Source organism: Hippichthys cyanospilos, chromosome 17, assembly GCF_059441005.1.
Source record: "Hippichthys cyanospilos isolate Australia breed blue-spotted pipefish chromosome 17, RoL_Hcya_1.0, whole genome shotgun sequence".
NCBI classification, from domain to species: Eukaryota; Metazoa; Chordata; class Actinopteri; order Syngnathiformes; family Syngnathidae; genus Hippichthys; species Hippichthys cyanospilos.
In genome coordinates this window covers 11,685,258-11,696,785 of record NC_142385.1, presented here as the reverse complement: position 1 = coordinate 11,696,785, position 11,528 = coordinate 11,685,258, and the positions used below count along the sequence as shown (strand labels likewise).

The following is an 11,528-nucleotide window of genomic DNA, read 5'->3' as shown; positions in this document are numbered from 1 at the left end:
CAAAGTGCTTGTTTTTATTTCAACTTAAAAAAAAGTGTGCATGCACTAATGATGGCCATTCAGTTGAGCACAAATAATAACGGTACATTAAACATTTGTACGTGATTGACAGAGGTGTTTGAAATTATTTAGTCCTTGTTTTCAATTATCTTCAACAAGCCTTATACAACTAACATCATTTATTAAATGTAAAGAAGTGTAACAACATGTATTGTAATAATCTAGTTCACTTCACATACTCCTTTTGACCAGTTTATTTTTTCTGGATTAAACATTAATCTTTGTTGAAATATCTATGCAAATATGGTGACAGACATAACAATGAAACTCAATTTTAGCAGACAGCAAAATGTACATAATTTGCTTAAGCATCCATTTATTGTGACGGTTCAATTCAGTGGTGTTTTACTTGAGAACTTTTTCCTCTAACTTTTAGTGATCCAAAAGCAAAACTGTTTCATACATCTAAACATTCAAAACATCTCACAGACAACCAGCAAGCACAAATTGTCCAAAAAATAAATAAATCCAGCGTTATGCACCACCGATGTCAGCATTTGGCAAATTAGGAGCTTTTATATGGGTAGGGCTTGGCGATTTTCAAAAACCAACAAAGAACAATCGACTCAATTTACCCCAAAATATTTTAAAATGTTATGTTTTGGAGCTGTAATTTCAATATAGTGATACTGCGGTACTGTGATATTTTTGCTCAAGTTTATCGTACTGTCAGAATCTGATATCATCCCATGTCTAGATGTCCATAACTGTCAATGGTAATGAATGAGTTAACATATCATTCGGTATGTAAAAATACAATACATAAATGGGACAGAAGATCAATTTACCTTTTTGTCCAAAGAGCCAGTTCGGATTCAAACCATCGTGCTGCATGGTCACGTGACATTGCGCAAAAAGTGGACGGATTATGTGCATTCTGCAATCTAGTTGAAGAGCATACTATGCATATGTTGCCGGAACAAATAGATGAAAGATTATTTGCAGTAAATATTTTCTTACCGCTGATGTAAAACATTACTGTTGACTTGATAGGAATCACAGCAGGGTAGCTGGAGGCAGAATCGAGAGCACCACGGCTGGTTGTGGTCAAAATGCTGCAAATCTATTTTAGACTGAATTGAATTTTTGACAAATATTAGAACAAATACAAATTTGAACCAATTAGGCGTGCATCTTTCGATGGTGTCTGCGCAAATGATAGTTCCTGGAAAAGCTCTTTCCGCACTCGCTGCAGGTAAACATGCGCTGTCCCATGTGCAACATACGGTGCGCCTTGAGGCTCTGCGGCCGGCTGAAGCTCTTGCAGCACTGCTCGCACTGATGGGGGCGCACGCCCGTGTGCTTGCGTTCGTGGCGCTTCAGGTCTCCCGACTGGCGGAAGCTCTCACCGCAGTGCGTGCACAGGTAGGGCTTCTCACCCGTGTGGGTGCGCAGATGTACGGTCAGCTGACCTGAGTTGGCGAAGCACTTGGCACAGTGCGGGCAACCATAGGGCTTCTCACCCGTGTGTGTGCGCTGGTGCTGCTTTAGGGTAGAATGGTTCCCGAAGTCCTTGCCGCAGTCTGTGCAGAAGTAGAGCGCCTTCACCTGTTGGAAACACGAGTGGCTTTTGAAGTCCTTGCCCTTGGTGAAGTCTTTTTGGCAGCGAGGGCATGTTAACACCTTAAATTCTTGCCGCTCCTCTTCCAGTTGATGCACGGAGCTGTCGGCCTTGTACTCGGCCGGGTGGTGCCTGCGGACGTGCTTGGCTAGGAAGCTCTTGGCGGTGAAGGAGAACTGGCAGTGGGCGCAGGAGAAGAGCTCGGTGGAGCAGTGGTACTTCCGGCAGGTGCGGGCGAGCTGGTGCTGCTCCAGGCCTGACAAATCGATGAAGACCTTGCCGCAGTTCTCACAGCGGCACGGTGGCGAGTTCCGGTGGACTGTACGCTCATGGCGACGCAGGACGACACAGCGAGCAAAGGTCATGCCGCAGCGGGCGCACACGTGGCGCTGCTGGTTGCACTTGTGCGCCCGAAGCTCGTCTGGGTCGGCGTAGCTTTCGTCGCAGTAGTTGCAACGGAAGAACTTGCGTTTGGAGAGTGTCACGTCATCGTCGCCGCTTGCTGTTTGATTTGGAGCGGCGAGCTGGGTGAGGAGACTCGTGTCAGCCGCCTCCGAGGGTGGCAGGATGGAATCGGGATCATTCTGCTTTGAGATTTCCTCAGAGTGAATGTCACTGACATGCAGCTGGAGGAGGTCCACAGTAGAGAAGGCAAGCGAACACTTGGCGCAGTTAAAAGGCGTCTCAGAGGGCGGGCCAGATACATGGCGCGCTCTCGGGCTGCCTGTGAGTTGCGTGCGGTGGCGCTGCAGGTGGCGGTTGAGGTCGCTGCACTGACCGAAGCAGCGCTTGCACAGGGTGCACACATACGGGCGAATCTTGTCATGCACCAGTGCCTTATGCTTCTTGAGGAATGCTTTGTTACGCAAACTTTTCCCGCACTCGGAGCAAACATGAAGCTGCTCGTTGATGTTCTCCTCTCCTGTCTCACTCGTAATCCCATCTTTTGCGTCGCTAAGCTGCTCGGGGGTGGCGACCCGCTCACTGTTTTCCGCCACATTGGTCCTGCTGGGTCTCTTGTGAACGACCTGATGTCGGGCCAATCCCGACGCTTGGCTGAAGCTGCGACGGCACAGCGTGCAGCAATAGGGGCGTCTATTGCGGTGCACACACATATGATGCCTGTTCAGGTGCGACATCTGCTTGAAAGTCTTACCGCATTCTGAGCAGGCCATCAAAATCACTGCGTCTTCTGAAGACAAAGGTAGGGCAGGAGCAGCAGTCCCGTCGTCACCAGTAGAATTTTCTGGCTCCGTTTCATCGGTTTGTGATTCAGGCTGATGATTTGAGTGGAAGCAGTCTGTGTGGCGCTGGAGGAAGGCCTCGGTGGTGAAGGTCAGCTGACATTGGTCGCACTTAAAGACTTGAGATGCGACAGGGTTGTTCCTCTCTGATTTAAAAAAAAAAAAAAGGAAATATGAAGTTTAATTTTAAAATATTTCAAGATGTAGTAAAAGACAGTCTCTAGCTTTGAGCTTGGTTCGCCTTTTTAGAGTTTAACTTATACCTTTATTATATTGAAACATGCTGTCAACTAAACATAACATCACGGTTGTTCAGGGTTCCATTAACATCCAATTACGGCTCATCTAACAAATGACACATGGTCAAACTCAAAACAGGTGAGTCATGATCATTAACCAAAGCAAAAGTGATGTTATTTTCAGTCAAGTGCAAGCGGCAAAATGGCCGCCGCCTGAGATGGACGGAAACAGGTTGATTCGGCTGTTGATAACCCACAAATGCAATATTAGTCATTATGCCGTGGTTAGAACAAGTGATGACCCGGAGGACAAAATGTTTTTTTTTTTGTTCTTGACTTTCACTTGAATTTTAAATAAAAAGTACCTGCAGTCTGGAGTTTGGTCAGCCATATTTGAGTCCAGGCATCGCTGAAGCGTGTGAGCAGCTTGCTACTGGGCCACACAAGCAACTCTTCTCCGGTGCTGACGCTGCGGCAACAATGATACAGGATGCTGCCTTTGTACTGCACTGCCAGCAGATTACTCTCATCCCTGCTGCGAGCGCGGTTGACATACCTATCACAAAATATAGTCAAAAGCCCAGGTGGATGAGTAAGAGGCACACATCACAATTATTCAAAACACAGAGGAAAAAGTGACATCAGAAGATTTGTTTTAAATTTAAATATTTAATAGACCCATAATTAAATATTTTGGAAAAACACATTTTTGACAGTCAATACACATGTGAGGGGAAGTTTTGAATTAAACTTTAAAATGTTACAACAATTGGGTTTAGTCTTGTTTCCTAAAAGGATTTGGTTCATATTATTACAACTTTATATTCATATTATACTTTTAAGTATGATATAAAATCACTTTAAGATACCTCATCCAGTTTGACAGAGATATCGTAGAGGCATCAATGTACTCATAAGCATCTTGTCCTTTGTAAATCTGCAAAAAAGAAATATTAATTATTCAGTACAATGCCTAAAGAAATGTTTATTAAATGAATCTACGTAAATCTAAATATTAGTAACCGATCTACCTCCCAAGCAAAGTCACTTTCGATAGCAGTCTCTCCGCTTGTTTCTTCACCCTCAAAAGGTCCGAAATGCATCCCAGGAGCCAGCGCCAACCCATGATTGATGACCCCAACACCAGCGCCCGGTATACTGGAGCGGCCCACAGTCAGGCCAAAGGGCAACGTCAATAGTGCCCTATCGGGGACACCCATACTTGTGGGAAAGTCGAGGATAAAAGATGGGCCGCTGGCCTTTGAGGAATCGCTCTGGTCTTGGAAGAGATCAAGACATTCATCGCAGCCTGGAAAAAGGAAACAGAAGTATTCATGTTTAGACAATGACGACAACTAGGATGCTTTATGGTAGTTTTTCTTACAAAATCCTTCTCCTGCCTCTCCATTGTCAACCAGCAACTTCTGGATTGATGGAATCACTGAAGGGTGGAATGGAAAGAACATAAGTGGAAAAGTCGCAATAATGTAACAATATTGGGAGATTATTGCATGTTATAAGGATCACTTTAGATTTACGTCGTAACTCTTGTGAAATGAGAAATCCACACAACATAAGGACAGCTATTTCACTTTTTTTAAAAAAAATCTGGATCGAGCGAAATGTTATACGTATAAGCCTACCTGCTGCGTCGATGCTATCAGCGGACAAACATCCTTCTATGATAACAACTTGGCTGGTGGACTCGACCCACTCCACGGCGGTGGCAGTGCACGACATTCGGTTCGCGCACTCCGTAGAAAACACAAAGTCTATTTTATTTATTTTTTAATTCCTTGACTTTTACGAAGACCAACATATAGGCAGTGAACGTCCAAATGTTAGGATAGCTTACATTTAAGTCTTAGCTAGCATGATGTTAGCCAAGTTGTCATAGAATGACAATAGAATCTTCTCAAAGTGAAGGCAGACACTTAGCTAATTTTGACTTCGTGTATATAGCTTTCGACCTACTAACAATTTTGAACTTTTTTTTAAATTCCAAAACGTCCCGGTTTTTATTTAAGATGGTACATGTTCCACCGGTGACTGTTTCGCTAACTACAACATTATCGAAAGAGCTTATCACTTACCCGGAAGTTGTGGCTTGCATTTCCGCTTGGCTGCCGTAAGAAGATGTGAAGTAGTCGGCGGCCATATTACATTGCCACCCAATAAATTTGTCAACTTGAATACATTGATGTTTTCCCCTTATTTTTTTATTTCTTTATTTATATCAAATACAAAAATGACTCACTTTTTAGCATACGGTTGTAGCAATAATATAAAGACTGTAGGGTACTAGTACTGAGTGTGAGCTGCCTTTATGTCATTGTAAACTGTCATAAAAATCGACTTAATGTATAAGCAAAAATTGTCCCTAAAAATTCAAATGTGCTGAGTTTGCCAATCATGCTGCTATCAGAGGAAGGTATGGAAGACCAGTGACTTCAAGCTGGAGCGTCTCAAGCTGTTCATGTTTGCCATCTTGGAACATCTCCCAAAAATGAAGAATGGAAACCATCGAGTAGGCCGCTTCCTCCAATGAAATTTCAAAAAAGAGGCGGAACAACGTTGCACGAGCTCCACACTGATGGCATACTGCGCCGGCGCCCATCGGCACACGCGTACCACAGTCACCGATGTCACCAGGCCGCACTTGTGTGGTGACACGCCCCGAAAGATGCACTCCCCTGGCTGGACTGGCGTGCCCCTCTCCCACACCACTCTGGCCTCCTCTGCAATGCTCATGCCGCTGAGGTTGCACAGGGCTCGGAGGCATACCTCCTCCAAGGCCTCGTTGCCGGGGAACCGCAGTAGAACTGCTACCAGACGAGGTACCGCTCCTCTTCGTAGTAATAGCTGCTGATGTTTACCTGACAGACAAAAAATTACCAATCGATCTTGATCTGTTATACTGATTTCTTTCTCTATTTGCTATTTGCTAATGCTCGTGTCGGATCAATGGTTAGCATGTTGTCAGAGAAATCTCAGAAAAGAAGACTAGGACAAGCCTAGCTGCTTAAACAGCAAAAAGAGTAACTCAGACCAGCCAAGATTGACTTTTCTACGCCGGCGTAGGGAAAAAAGGCTTGGGCAAATGTAACTCGTGGGTCTTCCAACGCCAGTTTTTCCACTTGCCCAGCCGTTCCCCCCGGCTTTTATTGAATAGAAGCATAGCAGATTACAAGACACAACAAAAGAGCCAGCCGGGCGCCACCGGCAGCTGGGCCAAGGTCCCGGCTCACACTTTCGTGCGTCAACAGTTCTATCTAAGGACAGGGTCAAGATGAACTAGGATTGCATAAATGGGTAACAATGAACTAAGAACATAATGATAACAACCTAATATATGATTCCCTTCACACATGTCCGCCTCACAGTTAAGGAGCCTGAGTTCGAATCCAGCTGGCAACCAGTTCAGGGTGTTCCCTGCCTACTGCCCGAAGTCAGCTGGGATAGGCACCAGCGGGCCTGTGACCCTTATGAGGATAAGCGGCTATAGAAAATGGATGGATGGATAGTTTCGATACTCACAGTTATCATAAGACACGCGAGTGATGGCCTGGGTTGCATGCCTCAGTAGGTCCTGGTCTCCACTGGTCAGCACAGACAAGAGAGCCATAACTAGGCCGGCATCTCCAAAACCTTTACGGATCACCGCTTGTCGACAAGAAACAAAATGTCACATGATAGCAATAAAAATCCACTTAAATTTGCCATAGTATATCTCAAAATGGATTCTGGTTTTGGGTGTCCTTAAGGTATCAAATGAAGATACAGTAGATCAGTTCTTGTGATACAAATCGAAAGAAGAGACTTACATTCCTTGGCGAGTTCAGCCACCAGTTGGGCGGTTAGCAGCGCCACAGGCCCTCTTCCCCTCAGCAAAAGCGCCAGAACCGGAAGGATTCCGCTGATCACCACTTGCTCAGCGGCGCCTTTGTCTGGGCAGATACGTCAAAACTGGTCTCCATAGTGGTAGAATTCCAGGTTGGAAGGATCTCTGAAATACTGGTGTTCAGACTCACTCCTCTCCTGAATGTTGACGAGCACAGTGCACAGATGAGGCTTCAGCTCATCTTCAATCTGCTCGAGACCCAGTACCCGGATGGCACCTAATGCATTGTTCAGGTTCTCTGTGGCCGGGGAGGAAGTAGAACCACTGATGTGATTGTGTCGCATTAGAATGGGGTCATGAGAGATTTTAACAAGGGATTCCGCTGGTATAAGCAAATCTAATCACGTGACAGGAGCAGTGCATTTTTCTTTTCAAATTAAAAGCAAATTCATTGGAACATGGAGCAACTTCTTGCTAAATTGTGACTTCTTTGCAAACAAACTTCTTGTGGTTAAAATTGAATGAAAAGGCAATTGAATGTAATTTCATTCATTCTTTTTTTTTTCGTCAGTCACTCAATCCCACAGTGTGTCAGCACATTTAATGTTAAAATTTTTCAAATTAAGAGCAAATTAATTGGAACAGGAGCAACCTATTGCTAAATCGTGTCGTGGCAACACCTTTAAAAAACTAGTAATGGAAGCTGAAACTTCACAAAGCACTTATTTATTATTAAAACATGTTCAAACGTGAGAATTAAACAGGGTGTCAGCACATTGAATTTTAGTTCATTATTTTCAAATTAAGTGGAACAGAAGCAACGTATAGTTAAATTGTGTTTAGTGACACCTTTAAAACTAGTAATAAAAAGATGAAGCTTCATAAAGCACTTATGTGTTTTTTTACACTTCTAAATGCTAAAACTAAACACAAAGGCAGTGGAAATTCAATAAATTTCTTGTCTTTTTGAATCCAGTGGCGTCTGAAGTTGCTGCTGAAGTTTCTGAAGAAAATACGTCGAGATACCCCCACAAACATCGCTTAAAAGTTGAAAAAAATTGACACAAATAGTACAAGGCAGTTTTAGTTTTTTTTTTTTCTAGTTCCAAAATTTTTTTGTGCTGGTTTGGGGGTAAAAAAAACATTTCACACAGGTTTATCATAATTTAGGAACCACTGCTGCAAACAAAGAGGGCAGTTGTGTATAATTATTGATGATCTTTGAATAATTCATGTTTTGCCCTCAGACAAACCGTTGAGAAATATTCTTTTTCCCCTCGCAACACCTTAACAATTGATCACACTTACCGTTTGGCGTGTAGGGTTGCAGACGGCTGGTCTTGTGTTTATCCCTGTTGGTACACCGATACGTCAAAGTGAGCTGCATATTGGAATGTCCCATCTTGCTCTTTTGTCATTCCAATACTTTTCCTTTGCTATTTCTGGACATTTTTAATTCTTCAAAGCAGAAAACACGTCTCGCTTTTCCGCCAGCTTTCTCTCTCTCTCTCAATCGTGTTGGCTTAAATGCAAATCCCCGCCCCCCTCAAAGCTCTTTTCTCACCATCTGTGCGTGTTCAGTTCAGGTATAAGCAGCCCGGCTGCTGCTGGTATTTTCACCAACGTAAAACCTCCCACAGAGCTTTTGATGCAACGTGAAAGTGCGTGTTGGTATCACTTACCACAGAGAAAACAGAGAAATTATTAGAAGTAAATCTTTAAGGTTTACTACCAACTCTTGAGACCCGGTTTTGAACATACAGTAATAGCGAATTCTATAGACATTCTTTGCTCCACGTAACAACTTAAATGGCACCAAGTTCAATCATAGGCCCTCAAGGTAAAGTAGAAGACCATGTGGTCAGTTGAAAATTTCTGGATATGAAAAGAGAGTCTCGGGTGTCCAACTTGACACCCTGAGTGGGACAGGTCGAAAGACACACGAACACAAAAAAAAAAGAACTATAAAAGGGGTTAGACGGCAAGACATTTTCAGGTTGCAAATAACATCACATTGTCTAAGTCTAGTTTGGTTTTGGTCCTTCCTGAGCTCAGTCTTGTAAAATGAAACATGGTGACGTGTCAAGCCGGCGTGGAACCGCCAAGACTGGTGGAAACAGTTTCATATCCCACCGACACCAAAGCTAGCACATTGCCTTGCATGTCATCCGCCTTGCAGGGCTCCACTTCCACCGTATTCTCCTGATGCACCTTCTTCTTCCCCCTGCTTCGCCCTTTGCTTTTCGAAATGGCCTTCCCTTGCTCCTTGACGCCGAGGGACGCCTTTTGACACCGGCGTTGCCGCCGGCGGACGCGACGGGTAGGCAGGCCCGATTCCGGAGGCTCTGCGGCGGCGGCGCCGGATAGAATGCGGATCTGCTGTTCGATCACCGTGACGATCATGTCCAGGGCCACGTCCAGCATTCCCAGCCCGAGGCCGTGTGTGGCGCTGTCGAAAGCGCCGCTGTTGGACGGGTCCTTGAAACATTTGCGCATGTCTTCGAGGTGATTCCTGCACGGAGGCAAAAAAAAAAAAAACGTTCTATTACTTTGCAGTTAAAAAATATCCTTGCTTGTAAATACATACTTGGTCTCAATAATTTTGGACCAGTGTTGGACCGTGTTTGTGTCGGGAATGAGCTGTTTCGCCATGTTGCAGTAGTCGATGTAGTCGTGCGAGAAGTCCTTCATGTCGTCGCACAATGCTCTGGTGTCACCTGGTAACACATGCACAATGAATATTTAGAAAAGCCCCCTAGAAAAAAATCTTAACCCCATATGCACTATTTTCATCATTTTGGGGTCATTTTCTTTTGCATCATTCGCACAGTATTTTAGCCAAGGGATGGCGCACTTCTGGTAGTGTGATAACAGAGTGCTTGAGCCATGGTGAAATTTGACATGTTGTCAGTATCTGGGTGAAATTTCAGCTCCCTGATGTCTTCTTTTAATCCTTTAACTTTTATGTGTTGATGTAAAAATCAAAGGAGTGGACAGAATGTCACACAAGGATTAAAAAAAAAAACACCTACTGAACTGGCTAATAAGACTCTTAAAGGGACAATGCGTAAGATTTAGACTGTTTTGCAGGAGGTGATGCATTTACTGTCATCTGTAGCTATAACAAACAAGGCAGCCTCCGGAGGAGTGCCACCCCCCCATGTAATACCATTTAATGATAACTAGACCTACGATTATATTTAAAACATACTGTTGGTTGGTAAGAACACATTTATTTGCAAGTTTTTGAAATAAATAAACCGTGTAAACGGTCTAAATGTTACACATTGTCCCTTTAAGTATTTCGATTAGATGCAGCAGATATCGAAAACGTAATTATCATTAAGTTAATGACATAGGCCTTTTGCTTTTCTCTCTTCACCTTCAGTGAGTTTGGAGAAGGATGAGGAAACCGAGGTCGTGGTGCTGGGAGTGAGGCCAAGGACGCTCAGGGACTCCAACAGCGTCTTCTTGCTAGCTGGACCTCGGCTCACTCGCGTGTAAGCGGCCAACGAGCGCAGGGACATCTTCTCGGGGGGCTGCAGCCGTCGCTTGATCTCCTCGTAGGAGATCAGATGTTTCCCTGAAATTGGGAGTCTGTGACTACCGCGTCATGTCAATTATTCTGCGTGAAGGTCCACTTACGAGCCTTGGATCCTTTCATGTTGGGATCAAGGAGTGATGACACCTCCGCAAAGGGCATCTGTGTGGAGAACTCTGCAGTGGCACTGGAGTTCTGTGGTGGTACCTGACTGTGGATGGCTTCCTCAGTCTGTACTGGTGCAGGTACCTCTATCTGGGGCTGAAGATGAGTCTGGATGGCGTGCATCTCCACTTGGGTGGTCTCTAATGGAATCTGGTCTTGTGGGGGAGGCAGGACTAAAGTGTTTTCAGATAAACTCTGCAGACCCATCCCACCTTGGGTCAGCGTTTGGTCTGACACCTGAAATATTCCCATGACCGGTTTCACCATTGTGAAAAGCATGTTGCCCTGCGCATCCAGGCCCAGCACCCTGGTAGATTGCTCCATCTTGTCGCTGGATCAATGGATCTTGTGGTGAAACTTTGTTTTTTTTACACTTTGAGGTGGTTCATCATTCGCAGCTGATACGTCCTACAATACAAAACGCATATTTGGTGTGTGACTAGAGAACGAAGATGAACTTTTACTCAAGGTCCCACTGGCAACCCGTTTTATTATTTGCATCATTTGCAGACCTTTCAAAATGGCTGCTGTTTTGTTTGGTACAACTGTTCCGACAAGAAACTCTGCGGAGCGCAGTGTTGTTGTTCCGATCGTGACCAGTAATGCCGCACGAGCAATATTGTTCTACCAGAAGCAACTAGTGAGTGACGGACGGCAGTTCCACTCACCGACTTTCTCCTCTAGACAGCTGCTGATCCTAGAACGGTCCTGGTCGAGTCGAGCGACATTTTCCCTTCTTCCCCGTTGCCCGTTCAGCGGGTTGCAAATCAGCTTTACTCGAACAACTACCGGTTATGCTTAATCCTGCCGTTCATTGGCTGAGAGGCACGTCAGTCATTTAGAAAGTGACTTGCCATTGGGCCACAAGGTGATACTA

At 44.6% G+C, this 11,528-nt stretch overlaps 3 protein-coding genes across 6 annotated transcripts; all 3 read right to left on the bottom strand.

Moving 5' to 3' along the window:
* prdm9 (PR domain containing 9) lies at nucleotides 1–5,180 on the bottom strand. 4 transcript variants are annotated; one of them, XM_088438860.1, is made up of 7 exons: nucleotides 4,748–5,180; nucleotides 4,489–4,545; nucleotides 4,136–4,413; nucleotides 3,974–4,041; nucleotides 3,470–3,660; nucleotides 1,684–3,011; nucleotides 1–1,608 (listed from the first exon to the last, which is right to left on the bottom strand). In XM_088438860.1, the coding sequence occupies exons 1-7, from the start codon at nucleotides 4,842–4,844 to the stop codon at nucleotides 1,183–1,185; spliced, it is 2,445 nt and encodes an 814-aa protein (XP_088294986.1). In that variant the 5' UTR covers nucleotides 4,845–5,180; the 3' UTR covers nucleotides 1–1,182. The 4 variants fall into 4 exon arrangements, with proteins under 4 accessions (XP_088294986.1, XP_088294985.1, XP_088294984.1 ...); XM_088438859.1 differs by having other exon boundaries at nucleotides 1–3,011; nucleotides 4,748–4,856; nucleotides 4,960–5,180; XM_088438858.1 differs by having other exon boundaries at nucleotides 1–3,011.
* Nucleotides 5,181–5,301: 121 nt separating this feature from the next.
* LOC148409666 (rap1 GTPase-GDP dissociation stimulator 1-A) lies at nucleotides 5,302–8,481 on the bottom strand. Its single transcript, XM_088439129.1, has 5 exons — nucleotides 8,254–8,481; nucleotides 7,136–7,243; nucleotides 6,929–7,051; nucleotides 6,642–6,767; nucleotides 5,302–5,980 (listed from the first exon to the last, which is right to left on the bottom strand). The coding sequence occupies exons 1-5, from the start codon at nucleotides 8,345–8,347 to the stop codon at nucleotides 5,526–5,528; spliced, it is 906 nt and encodes a 301-aa protein (XP_088295255.1). The 5' UTR covers nucleotides 8,348–8,481; the 3' UTR covers nucleotides 5,302–5,525.
* A 195-nt stretch (nucleotides 8,482–8,676) lies between these two features.
* LOC148409665 (uncharacterized) lies at nucleotides 8,677–11,413 on the bottom strand. The gene is made up of 5 exons (XM_088439128.1): nucleotides 11,320–11,413; nucleotides 10,591–11,059; nucleotides 10,328–10,528; nucleotides 9,533–9,662; nucleotides 8,677–9,457 (listed from the first exon to the last, which is right to left on the bottom strand). The coding sequence occupies exons 2-5, from the start codon at nucleotides 10,973–10,975 to the stop codon at nucleotides 9,028–9,030; spliced, it is 1,146 nt and encodes a 381-aa protein (XP_088295254.1). The 5' UTR covers nucleotides 10,976–11,059; nucleotides 11,320–11,413; the 3' UTR covers nucleotides 8,677–9,027.
* Nucleotides 11,414–11,528: the final 115 nt, after the last annotated feature.

What these genes read in the sequence shown, in the direction of transcription:
- prdm9 (XM_088438858.1), bottom strand. Translation starts at nt 4,844, where the DNA reads ATGTCGTGCACTGCCACCGCCGTGGAGTGGGTCGAGTCCACCAGCCAA. An exon ending in TGATAGCATCGACGCAGCAG is followed by an intron (nt 4,546 to 4,747) that starts GTAGGCTTATAC and finishes TCCACCCTTCAG; the next exon opens with TGATTCCATCAATCCAGAAG. An exon ending in AGAGGCAGGAGAAGGATTTT is followed by an intron (nt 4,414 to 4,488) that starts GTAAGAAAAACT and finishes TCCTTTTTCCAG; the next exon opens with GCTGCGATGAATGTCTTGAT.
- LOC148409666 (XM_088439129.1), bottom strand. Translation starts at nt 8,347, where the DNA reads ATGGGACATTCCAATATGCAGCTCACTTTGACGTATCGGTGTACCAAC. An exon ending in CGTCAACATTCAGGAGAGGA is followed by an intron (nt 7,052 to 7,135) that starts GTGAGTCTGAAC and finishes GTATCTGCCCAG; the next exon opens with ACAAAGGCGCCGCTGAGCAA. An exon ending in TCGCGTGTCTTATGATAACT is followed by an intron (nt 5,981 to 6,641) that starts GTGAGTATCGAA and finishes TTTGTCTGTCAG; the next exon opens with GTAAACATCAGCAGCTATTA.
- LOC148409665 (XM_088439128.1), bottom strand. Translation starts at nt 10,975, where the DNA reads ATGGAGCAATCTACCAGGGTGCTGGGCCTGGATGCGCAGGGCAACATG. An exon ending in CATGAAAGGATCCAAGGCTC is followed by an intron (nt 10,529 to 10,590) that starts GTAAGTGGACCT and finishes TCCCAATTTCAG; the next exon opens with GGAAACATCTGATCTCCTAC. An exon ending in TCCAAAATTATTGAGACCAA is followed by an intron (nt 9,458 to 9,532) that starts GTATGTATTTAC and finishes GCCTCCGTGCAG; the next exon opens with GAATCACCTCGAAGACATGC.